Source organism: Periplaneta americana, chromosome 2, assembly GCF_040183065.1.
Source record: "Periplaneta americana isolate PAMFEO1 chromosome 2, P.americana_PAMFEO1_priV1, whole genome shotgun sequence".
Taxonomy (NCBI): domain Eukaryota; kingdom Metazoa; phylum Arthropoda; class Insecta; order Blattodea; family Blattidae; genus Periplaneta; species Periplaneta americana.
The window spans coordinates 123,502,807-123,522,056 of NC_091118.1; the positions used below are offsets into that span (position 1 = coordinate 123,502,807).

The 19,250-nt window shown below is 34.2% G+C and overlaps 1 protein-coding gene across 7 annotated transcripts in view; it reads left to right on the forward strand.

Moving 5' to 3' along the window:
* The window catches only part of dnc (phosphodiesterase dunce), a 1,099,286-nt gene that overhangs the window by 1,075,394 nt on the left and 4,642 nt on the right, over positions 1 to 19,250 (forward strand). For all 7 annotated transcript variants that reach the window (XM_069818411.1, XM_069818412.1, XM_069818415.1 and 4 more), the window contains 7 exons: positions 8,471 to 8,564; positions 13,735 to 13,943; positions 14,671 to 14,769; positions 14,895 to 15,159; positions 16,197 to 16,474; positions 17,303 to 17,485; positions 18,356 to 18,611. In XM_069818411.1, coding sequence (XP_069674512.1) covers positions 8,471 to 8,564; positions 13,735 to 13,943; positions 14,671 to 14,769; positions 14,895 to 15,159; positions 16,197 to 16,474; positions 17,303 to 17,485; positions 18,356 to 18,611 — 1,384 coding nt within the window. The remainder of the gene's footprint in view (positions 1 to 8,470; positions 8,565 to 13,734; positions 13,944 to 14,670; positions 14,770 to 14,894; positions 15,160 to 16,196; positions 16,475 to 17,302; positions 17,486 to 18,355; positions 18,612 to 19,250) is intronic.

The window sequence follows — 19,250 nt, forward strand, 5'->3', positions numbered from 1 at the left end:
CCTGCACGTCGTGGATTCTGTGGAAAAAAAAATTCGTATGAGAAAATTGCAAGGCAGATATTTCTAATAAGTGCCAATACCCATTAAAATAACATGCAGTCGTAATATTTTTCGTTTTAGGGTACTGTACAGTTAAGTACCTATTACAAATCTTATCCTATGTCCTAAGAGGACGAAGAAATTTAAGACGATCTAAACAATGCTGGAACGAGACCGTGACAAATCCACTGGGGTCTAATACATGAAGGCTCATGATGATGATGATGATGATGATGATGATGATGATGATGATGATAGCCTAGTTTTTCGCCAAAGGATTTACATATTTAATTTATTTAACTAGCTAGCTAGCTAGCTAGCCAATGAGTATAAATTAAAATTAGGCCTGTACTGTAAAACAAAAATATTTCTAGTCACTACCGTAAGAGCTAGGCTCGTGTACGGTGTGGTCTTAGCCAATAATATAACATAAAATTTACAAAGACAGTTTACTAAATACAGTAAGTAACTTAATCCAAGCCAATAAATAACACAAAAAAAAAGAGAGAAAAAGTGAGAAAAAAACACATTTAATATAAATTGACAATTAGACAGAAGATATTCAATAAAAACATGAATATAGTTGACAGAAATAAAAGGTAAAAAAATTCACACATTTGTTAATATTATATATGTCATGAATAATTATATAAATTTCTTTTTTAAAAGCTTCAATTTTAAAATATTTCAAATTCGTAAAATCGTTTGTAATTTTATTATAAAGTCTTGGGCCGAAACTAGCACCATGTTTAAGAGCTGCACTTTTATGACATTTAGGCTCAATTAATGGAAAAGTAGACTTTTGTCTTCGAGTACGAAATTCATGTCGATTAGATTTATATTTAATTGATTTCTGTGGTAGTAAGTTAGTAAATTATATTTATAAATTTCTGCAATAGTCAATACTTTAAAATCTGTAGCCTGTAAATAAATTTGTTGGGTAATCCATATTTTTGGTTAGACAAATTTTTATTTATCTTCTGTGTAATAAAATTAATGGATTAAGTACAGATAATGCTACTCCACCCCAATTTATTATACCATATTGTATTAATGATTGTACTAGATAGATCTACATAGATTACAATGAACTTCAAGCACATGTTTTATAATCTTGCCAAATCTTTATCAATATGAAACAGTTTTTTACTAATCTTTTTCAATATTGTTCAATCTTTGACAAGTTTTCTTTGTAAAGTATTGAATTGGAAGAAAAATAGTATCATGTACAAGCAGCTTTAAGCAAAAACTCATTGATTCCAAAACATTTTGAACCATGCATGTATATCTTACCTACATAAATGCACATAGCCAATGAGATAGTACGGTATTAATATCATTTGTAACTTTTATGTCACAGAAATCTGAACCCTATTTTAATGATGATGACGGTTGCAATGATTAATATTATGAAATCAAAATTTTGTTACATACAATTATATTACATAACGCAGATGTTTACGTAGACTACATGTTTCTGTTTATTGATAAGCAACTTGATTATGAAAGAGGAGAAAATTGTGTCTAAATATCTGAATATAGAAAGACAATCGACATCAGACGTGCCATATTGCAACCGGTATCTAATTGTTTTCTTCTAAATCTGATTGTATTCTTCGCATAATGCGAAAAAAACATTGATTGTAACTGAAATCATGTTTGTTGTAGGTGTATAAAAGATAATATTCCTTTATCGTTTACTTTATGTCTCACTGCAGTTAAGCAGAAATTAGATAAGAGTACTTCCCTGTTTCGCTGGCATCTTAATTCCAATCACCTTGCGTCATAAAATTGCAGTGTGTCAAATCGAGTAGGCCTAGTCACAGAACCATTCTTTTAATAATTACCGTATTTACATTTTGTGAGTTTTGTGCGCAATAAGGCGCAGAGGTAACATTGGTTAGGCCTATTAAAAATGGTTAGTAGTGCAATCCGTTGTTCAATAAATATGTACTAGATATTCAACACTTTGACTATTTTCAAAGAGAGGTTTCGTGAAGATTTGAGGATGAAGTTAAATAGTACATGCTTCAGTTCTTATTTTTTGTCTGTCTTTCTACCTGCAGAAGCTACTTTTTCTTCAGCTATTTAACGATTGTATTTCTTTCAAAATTTACAAGCCATGTGGTCCAAAAGTATAAATAGTCTAAGGATTTTAGAAAGAGCCCTTTACTTTACGTTTTGATTTTAAAAAATAGTGCAAACCGACAATATGTTTCAAATCGAATCAATTTTTTTCTCCAAAATAATTCATTATAACTCGCATGATTTCAAAATAGTCAGAAATCGAAGAATAAATTTCAATTTTTAAAATATGCATAAAATTGAAACTCATATAGATAATACCTACAATTTAGTTCAGGTTACCGCTAAACATACGTTATGTAGCATTTTCCTCGTAACTCAAAATCTTGTTAACTTTTTCATGTTTTCTCTCTTTTATTTTATTGCTAAAATTCATGTTTACAATATCATGCTCTTTCAACTACATCCCTTAATAAATATTTTTTTTTTTGCGTAATAGAAAATAATGACATTTGACCATTTTTTAAAAATGAATTTATTTTTTATCAGACAATCTATCAAATATAGAGAAGTGATCTTGCATCATATTGTAAATATGACATGCATAAATACACACAAAAAATTTCATCACAGAATGTTGGATAGTTTTTGAGTTATGTGGGAAAAGCTTCATCATTGCACAGTAAACTGAATTTTGAAAAAAAAAAAAAAAAATGTAAATAATTTTTTTAAATCGTAAAAATATTTTTTTTCATATAGGCCTAGCAGAAGGACAGTGTTTTACACATACAAATTTTCATTATTGTACAAGATACAGTAATGGAGGACAAAAATGTTGAATATTTCCAAAATTTTACTCCTGTAAGCTGTACCTAATCCCTTAATGGATACGGATTATTTAGACTACTTATTTTCCTCGTACTACAGTGTGGACAAATATCTAACTATAAACAAAAGATTCTCTAGATTTATATAAAAAACATAGATAACTTATGTTGAAATTCCCTCAAAACACATTTCCACTGTGTTCATACTTACGTCTGTATGGCCACTGCCTTGGCTCTGTCGCTGTAGCTTCCCAACCAAGCGGTCCATTCCATTCCGGGCATGGGCAATGGAAGATATTTATCTTCCGTCCATTGAACTGGGTGTTTGTCTCTTGTCACATGCTGTTTTGTGTTATCTTGGTGGCGCTGTGCCGTGCTAACCACGCTACCAGAAAAGCCCGCAATCTAATGTCTTTCTAGTATTAGTCAAATGATTCCCCCCACCCCACACTACATTAGATTGTAAGTCGGTAGAAAAGGCGAGGTAAAACATGACAGAGAAAGAAAGTGTTTATCCATTTCTCATGGTCATGTCAGTGTAGCAACAAATGCAATGAACCTACTATCGATTCTAGCAGGGAAGTGGAAAATAGTTTCCCTCCATTTGGGTTTAATGTGCATCTCTTGTCTTGTTTTTGTCACCGCAAAGAAGTAGCCTTTCGTCATGCTAGCAACATGGAACGAGAGCCCTACTACTAGTAAATATCTAATATTTTCAATACACAGAAAGTGAGAACAAGGACAACGACCCCTAAAGATATAAATTATGGCAATTCAACAACCCGAAACTTATTACAAATTGCTTTTAGAGAACTCGGAGATTCATTGCCGCCCTCACATAAGCCCGCCATCGGTCCCTATCCTGAACAAGATTAATCTAGTCCCTATCATATCCCACCTCACTCAAATCCATTTTAATATTATCCTCCCATCTACATCTCGGCCTCTTCAAAGTTCTTTTTCCCTCCACCCTCCCAACTAACACTATATGCATTGCTGCATTCGCCCATACGTGCTACATGCTCTGCCCATCTTAAATGCCTGGATTTAATGTCCCTAATTATGTCAGGTGAAGAATACAATTCGTACGGTTCTGCGTTGTGTAACTTTCTCCATTCTCCTGCAACTTCATCCCGCTTAGCCCCAAATATTTTCCTAAGCACTTTATTCTCAACACCCTTAGCCTTTGTTCCTCTCGTCAATTATTATTATTATTATTATTATTATTATTATTATTATTATTATTATTATTATTATTATTATTATTATTATTATTGCTTTGGTAACCTAGGTCAGCTGTTATTATTGTCACTATTTTAATATATGTGGTGATAATTTCAATGACAGTACCCAGAATTTAGAATTCATAATCAAATTAAAACAGTATTTTAGGCCTATATAAAAAGTAACTTCAGTTTTGTTTTAAGAGCTGCTTTATGTGTAAAAACTTATCAATGTGCACATTAAGAACATCGCATGAAAATATCTCGTAATGGCTTGGAATTGTAGCCAATGTAAATCTTACATAATTAACTTCTAAATATATAAATAGTTGCTTTTAAAGGCTTTTCGAAAAAAAAAGCAGTGCATTATTAGTTGCAAACGATAATTTTTTTTATTTTCTGAACGAACTTCGTAGATTTCTATGTTTTAAATTGAAAACAGTAGAACCTCGTCAATTCGAATCCCAGCAATCGTGAAATTTCGATAAACCCGAACGGATGAAAAGAAAACACCTTGCCAAATTGCTATCATTCTTCATTTTAATAATATTTACTAGTTTAAACATTCCATGAAGTTCGGATAGAAATTTTTGCAAATTGTCTTGAAGAAAATATATTAAAATTAGTCACAACACTGTTTAATAATAATTAGGCCCGCTACACGATATTAAAATATAATAAAAATAAATAATTTGCGGTAGGCTATACTTAGGGAATAGTAATGACTCGGAAAATAGAATTTCGAATAAGCTGAACATTAAATTTACTAATCTGAACAGGTTTGAGATCTAATTAGTTTTGATTACTGTGTTGTGCTATTTTTCATAACTGACCATATAGGGCGAAAATATTGTTGATGTTTCAATCAAGAGACGAGTTGAATAAAATTATAAAAAATAAACACACTCACGTGACGTGGAAGGAATTATCATGGGTACGCGGTGTACCATATTATTTCAGTGCCCTCCAATGAAACTGGAGTGAGGCGGAGTTGACTTATTTTGTAAGCGTCATAAACAGTTGATAGCCAATGCCGGCTACGAGACATGTTTGATTTGAGATGACTGTACGTAGCCATATTTTTTATGTTATCCATCTGCGAATGTGATTAGCAGAGGTTAACCTCTACACATGGGAGATCAAGGGCTCGGGTCTGCGGTCATAGATATAAAGCAAGCAGAGATCCAGGCGGTCATCATAGTTGTTCAACTGTCTCTCTACTCGATACATCTCTAATACCGTGTGACTACGCCATCTTGATTCGTAGCAGCCCCCTTTTCGTGTCGAGTGTGAAATCTGCACAAATTGCTTGTTACGCTTTTTATTTTGTTTTCATAATAGTAAAATGATATTTTATGTTTGGTAAATTTTTATTTAAACTGCATATTTTCCGCTTAATTAGTAATAAATATGGCGTGAAAATGAACGACTGTTCGTAACATTGGAGCATCGGCTCTCTGAATAATTACTATACATATTTTTTGTACGACTGAAGAACAATGGTGTTTGTTGAGAACAGTGCGCAAAGTAGATTGTCTACTTGAGGAAGAGAGTGCCTTACCAGTGTCTCATAGTGTAGTGTACGCTTTCAAAAGAGCGAAAATAAACTTGAATCAAGCTTTTTTATTATTTTGTCTTTAACACGCTACCGGTACTAAACTGTTCAGTAAACTCGTCAGATTAACAGAACAATTATACAAACGTGTGAAAAAAAAAAAAAAAATTTCTCTGCGACAAAATAAAAAAGCAGAGGGGGACGTAATTTGTCAAAACTGAATAAAATCACAAAATGGTTACGTGGTATTCAGGATTTCCTGCAACGGTATTTTCAAAGCGATTCACCAAATCATTCTCCAGTAACCAGCTCGTTTCTGCCAGAAGAAAAACGTATTGCTGTAGTTGTTCGTCGTCCTGCTATACCGAAGCTAAATCCTATAACAACAATTGGCTTGAAACTCGTGCATTGTTGTCAACTCTGGAAACGTCTTCAGTGGCATTCTTTCCATCATCTGCCTCAGGGTTTCTCGTTCTACTTTGGGAAACATCTATGGTCAATTTTTGTTGTCATTGAAACTTTATGGAGATCGAACTCTGTTGTCAAGAAGAAATACCGTTCGTCGTAGAGTTCAGTGTTAGAAAGGCCAATAATAGAGGCCCGGACCCTGACGGTCTTCGTTACTTGCACGAAGGCATGCTGCCAGTTATTCTTGCTGTAGATGTATTCTCTTCAGAGTCTGAGGGTTGTTTAAAATCTTCATTTATCGCCTCTTTCTTCTTTTGTGCTACAGGATAGAGGACAGGAAGTGAGGCATCCATTCTCCCTAATATTGCGTTCCATGAATCCTGGATTTCTTTCGCTTGCGAGCGAACGTTCGCAGATATTTACCATTGGATAATTTGGTTAGACATTCCTTACAGTAGAATTCTAACTTGGAGCCATATTCTGAGAAAATCACCAATAAATTTCCTTCTGTGTGTTCCACTTAACGAGCCGTGGGACGTATTTTGCGCTGGTATATTTTGACAGCGCATCCCCGTTTCAGTAGCATCTACGCTCGGTTTTTGGCACGCGCCACCTCAGCTCTTGTTTTCGTCTCGATCGGCTCTAATCGTACAGTCGTCGAGGCCCTAACTCGTTAGCCAATCATCGGCTGGGAATTCTATATGGCGTCACGCTGTTTTACAAGAAAGGAAACAAGTTCAAAGCAAATGAAGTCTTCTGAGTAGGTGTCCGCGACAGTGTATACCTTAATAAAGTGTTGCACGTCATAAAAAGCAGTCGAAGCGCACTCTGTGACTCAGTTTCTCTGCACACCACAGATTGAAGAGGTGTGTCTGCCCTGACGCCTTCAGAGATAAGCGTGGATCTTATATAAAGCGTAACATCTCACGATACGGCTACAGGCTTTCTCTTGGTTGTCTTCACTCTTAACAGTGGTGAAGGTGTACTTATACATTCCACTTCGTGACATTCTCGAACATTACATTCCACTTTTGTTACTCAAGAAACAGATCTTGTACGCTGTGTTGATATTTTGCGTGTGTGCGAAAATCGTCAACATGGGTCTCAATCAAGAGCAAAGGACGGATAATATGTCATTCTTCCTCGATGGAATCTCCTGGTTAAGCATCATAATGGATCTGGCTGTACTTATTGGCATTGCTGTGTTCCAGGTTTGTTTATGTAAATTTAAGATATTTTTTTTTATTTCATTTGTTTCCTGACAATCGCAACGAAATGTAATTTCTTGCGGGATCTAATAGTGTGACCAAAGCAATGTATAATTTTAATCTTGTGTGGCATCCATTATAATCTGAACTGTATTCATTGTTATAGTAGTTCATCTATTTGGGAATTTTAGTCTAATCATAAAGATTGCGAAGAATAAATGGTCAGAAATTATCAGTTGACTGACCTCTTCACAGTCTTAAAAACAACCAAATTCTGGTACAAATACAAACCGAACACTTTTATGAAGCTTGTGCTTTTCACGTCACTTTTAGCAAGGATAATAACAGAATGAAGCGAATAATGTATTAGTTTGTATTGTATAGAAGCTATATTCATTCATTTCTGTCTTTGACGGCTCAAACTTGATACAGTAGCTATTTCAAACTTCGTATTACTTACCTTATAAAACAAATGTTTAAGAAACAAATATAGCAATCAATTTTCAGTTAATTTTCTGTGTCTGTATTTTATAATAATAATATATAACTTATAAACAATGTAGTTATCTCATTGTATGTTAAAGGATTAATCATTTCGTAAATTCGATAAATGACAACATAGAAATTAACAGCAACATAAGAAACAAAATTATAATGATCTCCTTTACACAGCAGCCTAGAGTTGCTAAATATTTTCATTGATTAAACAACTCAATACTTCCCATAGCTTTTCGTACTATTTTTATTACCGACAATAAAATTCTGCCACTATTTTATAAAATTGTAATAACAAATATAGACCGGTAAATGCCCCCCCCCCCAAGGTATTATGACTTTAGCTTAATCAAAACTATTTTTTGTAAATTGTTCTTATACGTAGCTCCATTTAATCATTTAATCTATTTACAGCGCATAATAATAATAATAATAATAATAATAATAATAGTGGAAATACACCTCCACTTACCTGCGTGAACCAAACACGGGTCCACTGGATTTGTAGCCGAATGTTAGGCTATAGGCTATTATAAATAAAAATTTCGTTAAACACCAAATTCTATCCACCGATATACTTTTGTAATTTTATTGCCACACGAAATCAGAAAGAATTAGGCGTGAATATATTAATGTTTCATGTTAAATTGTGCTTTTTTCATTGACATTTTCTCTCTCTTATTGTTACAGTTCAAGCGGATGTTGAACAAGGAACTAAGTCACTTCTCAGAGTCCAGCAAATCTGGAAATCAAATCTCCGAGTACATTTGTTCTACTTTCCTCGGTAAGTCTTTTATCATAAGCGCAATGTTGTAGTTTATGTGGGCTGCAGACATACACTATAAGGGACTGATCAATTAGGGAATAAATTTCCACCAAATTGTACTCCAATAGTTCTTTATTTATTTTATATGATTATTCGAATTTCTACTTGAAGAAAGAATATAATCAGACTTGTTTAATTTCAAAAATTTAGAAAGGATACACTAGCTCTGAATATGTCATAAAATACTTTCTAACCAACGGTATAGCTCGGGCGATAGTGCGTTTGCCTGCTGATCCTGAGTTACGCTCGGCCGCGAGTTCGATTCCCGCTTGGGCTGATTACCTGGTTGGGTTTTTTTTTTCCGAGATTTTTCCCAACCGTAAGGTGAATGTCAGGTAATCTATGGCGAATCCTCGGCCTCATCTCGTCAAATGTCTCGCTATCACGAATTCCATGGAAGCTAAATAACCTAAGCAGTAGTTGATACAAGTAAAATAAAAATACTTTCTAATATAACATTCCATTTCGATTTAAAACTGTCATTCGGAAATCGTTATAAATCTGACTCTTCGGCAAGTTAGCCTGTTAGTCAATTATTAAGACACCGATTATTTCATTAATTAATTGCTTAGTTAAAGTTTGAAGACAGTTCCCATCAATTCGATGTATTTACATATCAGAAATAACAGCAAAAAAAATTAATTGTCAACGTCTGCAGTACAACCAATTAGAGCTCTCACTATCACCTGAACTTTGTGCAAGTTCAGATAAATTACACCAACTGTGTAAAGGCTCAAAGTCAATACGCACAAACGTACATTGAATGTTTTTATCTCGATACCAGTTCACGTGTAACAAAGTATGGAAGAAGAGAGCTCTGTGAATTCCACCTGCAACATTGCATTGAACTGTAGTTCACGCATCTCGTTACTATAGTTTCCGACAAAAAAAAAACAACAACAACGGTATAATGTTATGATAATATCCAACAGTAGACCCTATGTCTTCGAGTCCTCTCAAATTACTTTTTAATCTTTATATATGGACTACTTTATTACATTTATTAATCAGAATCGAGACATTGAAGTTATTCATATAGACTGTAATGATTTCTTCTGGCACGCCATTCCATCATAGTTCGGAAACTACCTCTGAACTCAGATCTGAACTGTTTACAGAAGTCGTTGCTCCTTCGAATAATTTGATGCTTTTCACTGACTATAAATATGCCTGGACCGTTTATATTCAAATTGTAGGCGTAAAAGCATATCTGCTCCGCAAGATCCAGTGACTTGTCGAAAAATTCGAATATGCCTTATGAATTTCATGACTCATTAATAAGCATGTATTACATTAAGTTGCCTATTTATTATGTCTCGCAGACTAAGAAATTAAATAGAGTTAAATTAATAAATTTCGCCAATATACAGGCTCTTTTAAAAGAGATCTTTATCTACGTCGGGAATCGAACCACGGACCCCTTGGATAGACAGCGCGTACGCTATATCAAGAGCCGCGAAAGAAAAAAATATTAAGAATATGAGACTTCATGTTGAATCTTTCGTACACTACTTTTAACACTTGAATATATATAATGATTAAATGGCGATCTTACATAATTAACACGAGTAAGATCGCCATTTAACCAATTATTTATATTAGACTTCTTTATATGGATTTTCATATTTAGGCATATTTGAAACACGTGTCAATGACTATAAAAACACTTTTCCATTTTGAAAGATAAGGAAGATTAGATGGGATTGACTTTGTTGGCCAGATGGTAATTTTTATAATCTGCACTGAATAAGCTCTTGTCAATCTGTTTGCCTTAATGTCTTGTTTGTTCTTTTGCAAAATATATTTTTCTCATTGACGTAACTTACTGTCACTTGGTAACGAATTGAACGACAGCCAATAATTTTGGGTTGTCAGTAAATCACTTCTTTTCAAAAGAATCGGGTTAGTCTGCAGATCTGCGATGGATAAAACTACTTTAGACGGGTTTCTTCCTATGACTTCAATATTCTTTGCCATTCGTATTTCACGATTGTTTTTATAGCTAAATTGTAATTTTATCTCTAAAAATCTCACATGATTAAAAATTGAAGTTAAATAATAAATAAGGTCTATGAGTCATGCGAGGGAATGTGTTTAAACATATCCTTAAAATAAATGTATAATATGTTCCTTTTCGATTAGTTTAGAGTTGAATTTGACTAACTTTTGAAATAATCATTTGATACAATAATATTGTAAAAATTAATGTACATTCTGGAAATATAATTAAAAACACAAAGCTTTAAAATAGATCAATAAGATCATAGTTCAACGGATACCGGTAATTTCATGTCAAATGGAAAGCCTATGAATTTATCTCTAAATCCTTGATATCAGCTTTACATAATTGCTTGCAATTTTTTAGCCAAGGAGGCTATTGAACTCTCTAGTAATATTTTCCTTTCCATATAATTATAATTATTAGACCTAGAACTTCTGTCTTTTTTAATATTCTTGTATAACTCACGTCACAGTTTTATATGTAGGGATAAAACTTCTAAAGTCAGTTGAAGTTTTCCACATGTCTATGTTTCTTTCAAAACAATACAGAGCATGAACTTAATAAGGCCATTTATTCAATTACTTCATGCACTGAACAATTCCGTCATTAACTTATCAATATATTAATGAGGTCATATTCATAAACCATAAAAAAAATGCCTAAAATACGAATGACAAGATACTAAGATTGAGAAGAAAACAATAGAAAACTAATTACTTGAAGTGTCCCGATACTTGATAAGATAATTCTGTCATCAGACCATATTATTTCTGACGTCACATTACGAACAGTGCATTTACCGGATTATTATTATTAGAGACTCACCACGCAAACATGCCACACAGCTGACTGACGTCACAGATGTTATATATTTTTTTGTTTACAGTTTAGTTTTCTGGCAACAAATTACTTTCTGGCACGCACAGTGAAGTCCAGCCCTCTAGACGAGAGCCAACGAGATTTCAAACCAATATATGCCACAAGTTTTATTAGGAAAAGAAGTGAACTATATTCATTGATAACTACGAATAATGATTGCGGTTATGCAGATTATAGTTATTGTATAGTAGGCCTACATATTGGACGCTTTTTCATTTAAAGATAAATAGTACCGGTATCATTTTTTTCTGGGATCACCTAACAGGATTATAATAAAATTATTGTTTGTTTTATAGTTTCAATTATTCGGTAATCATTCCAGATGGAGCCCAGGAACATTCGTGAACGATGATGGAAATGATAAAATGACATTGATTCGCCATCGTCACCATCATCTTAGCCTATTCAGTCTTTATAATGTTGTATTTCCTAATGGGAGAGGTCAACACTTTCCTATTCTGTCATCAATTTATACTATGGAACTACACACACACACACACACACACACACACACACACAAAATATGTCGATGAATTTTCTGTTCATGCAATAGGATACAGCGTTATTCAACTTAATACATCATTATAGCATTCCCGTCCTTAAATATCTAACATTTCAATTAAACTTCTTACTTGCAATTCGGAACAAAATATGTGCTCATTCCACGAGCGAACTAGCGAACTATTGAACTATAGGCCTACGTTCATTCTTAGTTTTAATCAAATTAGTTTGCAGTTAGGGTGCAGTAACATCAGAACAGCAATTATTTTATAAAATATTAGTACAGTTTCTTTCTTTTTATTATTGTATGTCTCATTATACCCAATAATTGTAGAAAATTATAATTTTAATTAATGAATATTGGACATTTCGTATGAAATACGACATACGAATGATAATTAAACCTAGACAACTATTCTGTAATATTGGCTACTTGGCCCATTATAACTACTTTTGTTCTACGACCTTATTGCATATCTCTATTAGTTAAAAGCTGAAAAAAGTGCAATGTCTCCATTATCATAGAAACTGTGAACTGTAGCCTAAACTTATGAAAAGAATGTACAGTGCATTAACTCTACTGTTAATAATCTCCTCCATATGTTGTCAGTTCATAAATTACAGCCGTACACATCTGTGCACTAATAATAAGATTGTTTTGCATTGGCGCTCAGCTTGCTTCGAGTACTTGGGAGTATTTTTGGAGAGGGGTGTTATTGCCAGAAATAACCTACCACGCACTCGAACAAGCAGATTTCGTTCATAATAATGTATTTATAGATTCTTCTTCTCAGTATTGCGCGGGTTCTGGTTCCTCAGCTTCGTCACGTAGATGAAAACATATAGGCTACCTATCGCTATATAGGCCTAATGAAAACAAGGAATCAAATCGTTTCAACCTAGAAATGAATATCATATCACATATTTGATGATGAAATGGTTGCGGTAACATGACAATCTATATAGGACGGTTAATACAGAATGTATTGCTTAGCACGGTGTAGGTGTAGAATCGAGGGTCTTGTTCGTTCGTTACTTTCACTCTAAGATTGTTCTATGCTAATCGAGAAATATCGAAATGAAAACCCATGCTACCAGCTGATTATTTCTGATTGACGTTCGAAAGTTTGTTCCTCGGTAATCCTTTCAGATTGTGGTGGACTTTCGACAGTTTTATTGTAGTACTCCTGTTTCCTCTGCCACCGTCATTCCATCATTGCTCCATTTTTACTAAGCCATTATTCCACCACTGTAAATAGCCTCGGTCCTTGAAAAAAAAAAAAGGGAGGAAAAAAAAAAAAAGAAATATCTATGATATTCCACACTTTCAAATTAATTTGGCATGGAAAATGTTTTGGGGTTTTCAGTCTTGAATTACAGTGCAAGTAATTTCTCTGGCGTTTCGAAATCTTCCATACTAGTAGCTCAGAAACGTCGAGAAAAGTCTAAAATAATTTTCTTAAAAATTAATTGTTCACCAGTTTTTTGTAGCCTTAAATTTTGTAGGGTATTCAGTATGTGCTGATTTAGAGTGCAGTCATTCCATATTCATCTCTTTTCTGTGAGATAACAATGTCTTTAAATTTTCGCAATACTGTTTTCACTTACATTCTAAACATGTGCGTTCTATTCATTTCTCCCCCTTGCAACTCACACTTATCTTCTGCATGTGACATTGTTATCTGAACTTTGATTTCACAATGTAATAACAACTCAAATTGAATTATTTGCACTTGTTTGTTATAGACAAACAACAGGAGTTGGATCTTCCTTCGCTGCGGATAGAGGATACAGAACCTCGAGCCAGCAAGAAGAAGGAACGTCCCCGCCATGGCTCGACTACTATGTCCCAGATATCTGGGGTCAAGAAGCCCTTGTGTCATACCAATAGCTTCACCGGTGAGAAGCTACCGAAGTATGGTGTTGAAACACCATACGAGGAAGACCTGGGCAAGGTGAGACAATTTTTCCATCTTGTGGGGTCTCTGGTGTAAGTTATGAGTCGTGATAGCTTCGTCATTAAGTGATTTACCCTGCAAAGACAAAGAGGGTTGAAAAGGAGGAGTTGAGAAGGACGAAAACCCAAAAAGATACACGTATTTTCGCATCCTTGGTAGGGAACTCGAAAGTCATTAAATAAATGTGTAAGTTCCAAGCCTGTTTCCCACTTATTCCATAATTCTAGAGTACGCCATTCCACTGAGAGGACTTGGAGAATTTAGATGAAGAAAAAAACTAAAAGGGAACGCAAAGGGGGAAGAAGAAAAGCCTGTAGTAAAGCCATATGAAGAGAATAGCAGAAAGAGTAAAGCACCATAGTCTATAAGAAATTAGTGCTTGGACGAACCGTGAATTTACGAGAAACTATAGAGTGTGTGTGGACAAATAGGTCCGGGGCACGGAGAAACCACAAGCAAAATATCTGGAGAAACAATAAAGAGTCAGCATTAGATGATAGGAAAATTAAAAATTAAATTCAGAATGGATAAAGAGAAATCCTTTATTGATCTTAACACTACCGGTACTCAGTTCATATTTTCTTAACACTTCTATAAGATACTACTTTTTGTAATTCAATAAATCCTTAATTTTTAATTACCTTTAGAATTTGTAAACGTTACTTGTAAATGCCACTGAACCTGAATAATTTGTAAAATCTAATACTTATTTAATTATTTACAGATGTTAGGAGAGATTGACAGATGGGGAATTGATATCTTCAGAATAGGAGAGCTCTCAAACAACCGCCCTCTGACAGCAGTTGCATATGCTGCCTTCCAGGTAAGAAAATTTCAATATCACACAATATTTCGTGGTTTTATGCCAAATTCTTGTTCAAATATCAGATAGTTTGTATAATAAATGAAATTCATAAATATTGAAAACTGTTTCATTGTTTTTCCTAGAGTCGAGATCTGCTGAAGACCTTCCTAATCCCACCAAAGACTTTCATCACGTTCATGATGACACTAGAAGATCATTACGTGAAGGATAATCCATTTCACAATAGTATGCATGCAGCTGACGTCACCCAATCTACCCATGTCCTCCTCAACACCCCGGCTCTCGAGAGTGTCTTCACACCACTGGAAATTACAGCAGCCCTGTTCGCAGCCACAATACACGATGTTGACCATCCAGGACTCACAAATCAGTTCCTTATTAACTCCAGTAAGTATGAAATAACAGACAAAATAACTAGAATATTCAGAATTAAGTTCAGTAATACCTACAAACTTCTAATGACAAGAGAGGAAATCGCGACAAACAATTTATTTTAAATGAGAGGTCAGAAAAAGCTTCATTTGGCCACTAAAATCATCAGCTTTTCCTGCGAACATAAGAATAATATTATTATTTGCGGAAATATATTCTGTGAAATCAGAAATGAAGTGCATAATTTCGCTGTATTTTTTTTCCAAATAGATCAAAGAAAAATGATTTTTAATGAGGTATTTTCTAGATTCAAACCATTATAATATTAGTTTCATGAAACCTCCATCCTGTTTCTGTAGCGAATATAACGAACACGTGTACGTCTAAATTCACATTGTATTTTTTTTCTTTTTCTTCTCCCTCCTCATTATCATCACCACCATCACCTTTGTCATCTTCGTCTTCTTTTTTCATATCCTCTTCTCTTTCTTCTCCATTTATCATTGTATTATTATTATTATTATTATTATTATTATTATTAATAATAATATTATTATTATTATTATTATTATTATTATTATTATTATTATTATTATACTCCATATCCTCTAATAGTTTTATCTCTTTCTCTTTTAAATCATTTTCTATCGCCTCTTTTTTTTCCCCCCTCTCTTTCTTCAAGAATTAAGCCACTTAGGCTATTCTGTTGAAATTTAGATGAGAAAGACGGTTAGATAATTTATTTTTTATTGTCGTCAAATTTTATTCGTTACTTTATCACTACAGGAATTTTTATTGTTCGTATTATGTTAAAATCTTATTTTTATGAGGTACCCATACAGTAATTACATTAATCATGAATATTTTAGATTTTACATACATTTCTACCGAAATTTATATTCAACTAATTCCATACTCATTTAATTCCATTTTCCCCATATATACACTGTGATTTACAACGATAAATATATCATATTAAGATTTAACACACGTTGGAACTTGAGCACGTATAATCAGAATTGTCTACAATGTGTTCCTTTTAAATGTTTCAGGTTCGGAACTGGCACTTATGTACAATGATGAGTCAGTACTGGAGAACCATCACTTGGCTGTAGCATTCAAGTTACTTCAGAATGAAGGATGTGATATATTTGTAAACTTGGGCAAGAAACAGCGACAGACTCTCAGGAAAATGGTGATCGACATGGTCCTATCTACCGACATGTCCAAGCACATGAGCCTTCTTGCTGATCTGAAGACTATGGTCGAGACTAAGAAGGTTGCTGGTTCTGGTGTACTTCTGCTCGACAATTACACAGACAGAATACAGGTGAGCGTCTCCCCCACATTCACATTAATAAAATAATAATAAAAAAAGAAAAGAAAATGATCAATAGGTACCCATTCTGTACTAAAAGTACACTAATTAGTATATGACTATTTCATATTGGTCTTTCGCTCAAACTTATTTCTTAAATTGTATAAAAATATTAATCTTAATATTAATTTTGTGTACAGTACTGGTCATTTTTTATCTATCAACTTACAATGAAATTTAATCTAGTTTTCTTCACTTTTTATCAAATAGTGGGTACTTAATCCAATATTTCGGCCAGAGCATTTCTCTGCAGTTCACTTTGCCGTCGTACTGCTAACAGTGCACACATGAAGATTCATCTACAATGCACCATGCTAATAATAATAATAATAATAAATTATGGAATGATGGCAGGAGAACTGGAAGCAAGCCACAAAAACGTGTCCCAAAAACAATGTTTCTCCGATTGAAATTCTACTTGGACTCACTAGAATGGAAATTGATGTTTGAGCTCAGACATATTCAGCGCGGGCATTTATAGCCTTCAAACGAGGTGCTACAGTCAATGTTTCACCTCGTTTAAAGGCTAGAATTGCCTGCGCTGAACATGTCTGCTCTAGTTTCTCGGAACCTATACGGTATCATAGATTATACCACATGGAAGGCAATGTTTCATTATCCGTATGGGTTCATGTTTCATTAAACAATAAATTACTGTTGTCATCATCACAGTTATTTTCTGGGGGATAATTCGTTATGAGACTAATAAGAACTATATTACACGATATTGAAATGTGGTGTATATAATCGTATGGCTAAGTCTGTATTCTTCTGTTGCAGGTGCTTGAAAATCTGGTTCATTGTGCCGACTTGAGCAATCCCACCAAACCTCTTCCATTGTACCGTCGCTGGGTCGACCTGCTCATGGAAGAGTTCTTTCAACAGGGTGATCGTGAACGGGAGCAGAATCTTGACATCAGCCCCATGTGTGATAGACACAGTGCAACAATTGAAAAGTCACAGGTTAGTTCACATCAACTCTTTTCAGGAGGAAAATAATTTCAGCTTTACTTTTAATGAACAGTATTAAAAATAAATTAATCATTGTCAGTTTGGAAATGAGCCTCTATTGTGACCTGTAGCCGTGCATCACTAATGTGTGCTGTTCAGAAACTGAGATTAAATCCCTCTTCGTTTCTGATGTATGACTTTTAAATTGCAAGATAGCATGTACGATAAGCATTATGTGATAGAAGAGGTTTGTTTGCATTATAGTCATGATAAGATAAAGTGAATTCAACGCAGTTCAAAGCTTAAAAATGTACGTACTGCTGAGAATTGTTAAATTTGAACTGCGGATATTGTTACCGATATGTTAACATTTCCTTGTGCACATGAATGACTTTCTAAAGAGACTTAAAAATATTAAGCCCCCACTGTAATAAGATCATGATTATGATTAGCATTGTTGAATTTTTACATGGGCGAGAAAGGGGTTGTAAATTTGACATGAGACCTTCCTACTTAAAATAGCTACGTTGTCTTTGGCCATGTTTGAACCCTGTAATTTTGAATCTAATGATTCTACATCATTGAGAATGTCAGTAATCCAGTTTTTGAACTGAAATAATGCTAGTATTCTCTTGGTTAATTATTTATAGCAATATCTTGTCTTCCTTTTCATTAAAAGTACAATAGCACATGGAATTTATAGTTTTGTAACTTAAAGAAAGCACATTAAAATTCAGTTTGATGAATACAAACGCTTTGTTGTCAACATTGAATCAGTCTGACTGTAGTTTATGAATATTACGAGAAGTTAGTTACCACATGAGGGATTATGGTGTTTTGTTCTTCACTTTCGTTAATTTTTATTTTTATGTTTGCTTGTAGGTTGGATTCATTGACTACATTGTTCATCCTCTGTGGGAAACTTGGGCTGATTTGGTGCATCCAGATGCTCAGGATATCCTGGACACGTTGGAAGAAAACAGAGACTGGTACCAGGGCATGATTCCTCCGAGTCCACCTCCAACAGAACTGAGAGAGCAGATAGAGACAGAAGAAGATGGAGGAGATGACACTACAACTGATGAGAGTGGAAGTGAAAGAGGGAGATCTGGAGGTGGAGGCGGAGGAGGGGGAGGAGGTGATTATTTACTTTTCTTGTATTTTTTTAGTTGGTTATTTAACGACGCTGTATCAACTACAAGGTTATTTAGCGTCGATGAGATTGGTGATAGCGAGATGAGGCCGAGGATGCGCCATAGATTACCTGGCATTCACCTTACGGTTGGGGAAAACCTCGGAAAAAACCCAACCAGGTAATCAGCCCAAGCGGGGATCAAACCCGCGCCCGAGCGCAAATTCAGACCGGCAGGCAAGCGCCTTAACTGACTGAGCCACGCTGGTGGCTAATTTCTTGTAACTTGGTAGAGAAATATATTACATAATTCAGGTTAGGCCCACCCTTCGAAAGCACCAACATTTACTTTAATATTGTTTAAAGAGAATAAATTACAATAAAACTTCATATATATGTTTTTTCTGAGGGTCTAAAAAAAACATATAAGTGAGAAAAAACGTACCTATAGTGATATGTAGGTCTAATAACATGTGATTATATTTTACATAAAATTCAGTTATTTCGGACTGCTTTCTCTTAAGGAATAAACCACGTCCTCAAATTTGTAATAACTGTTCCATAATATGCTCAGTTATATCATGCTATGTTATGAAACGTTTCACTGTTTCTAAGAAGTAACAGTGTTATTAAAGGATAAAGATT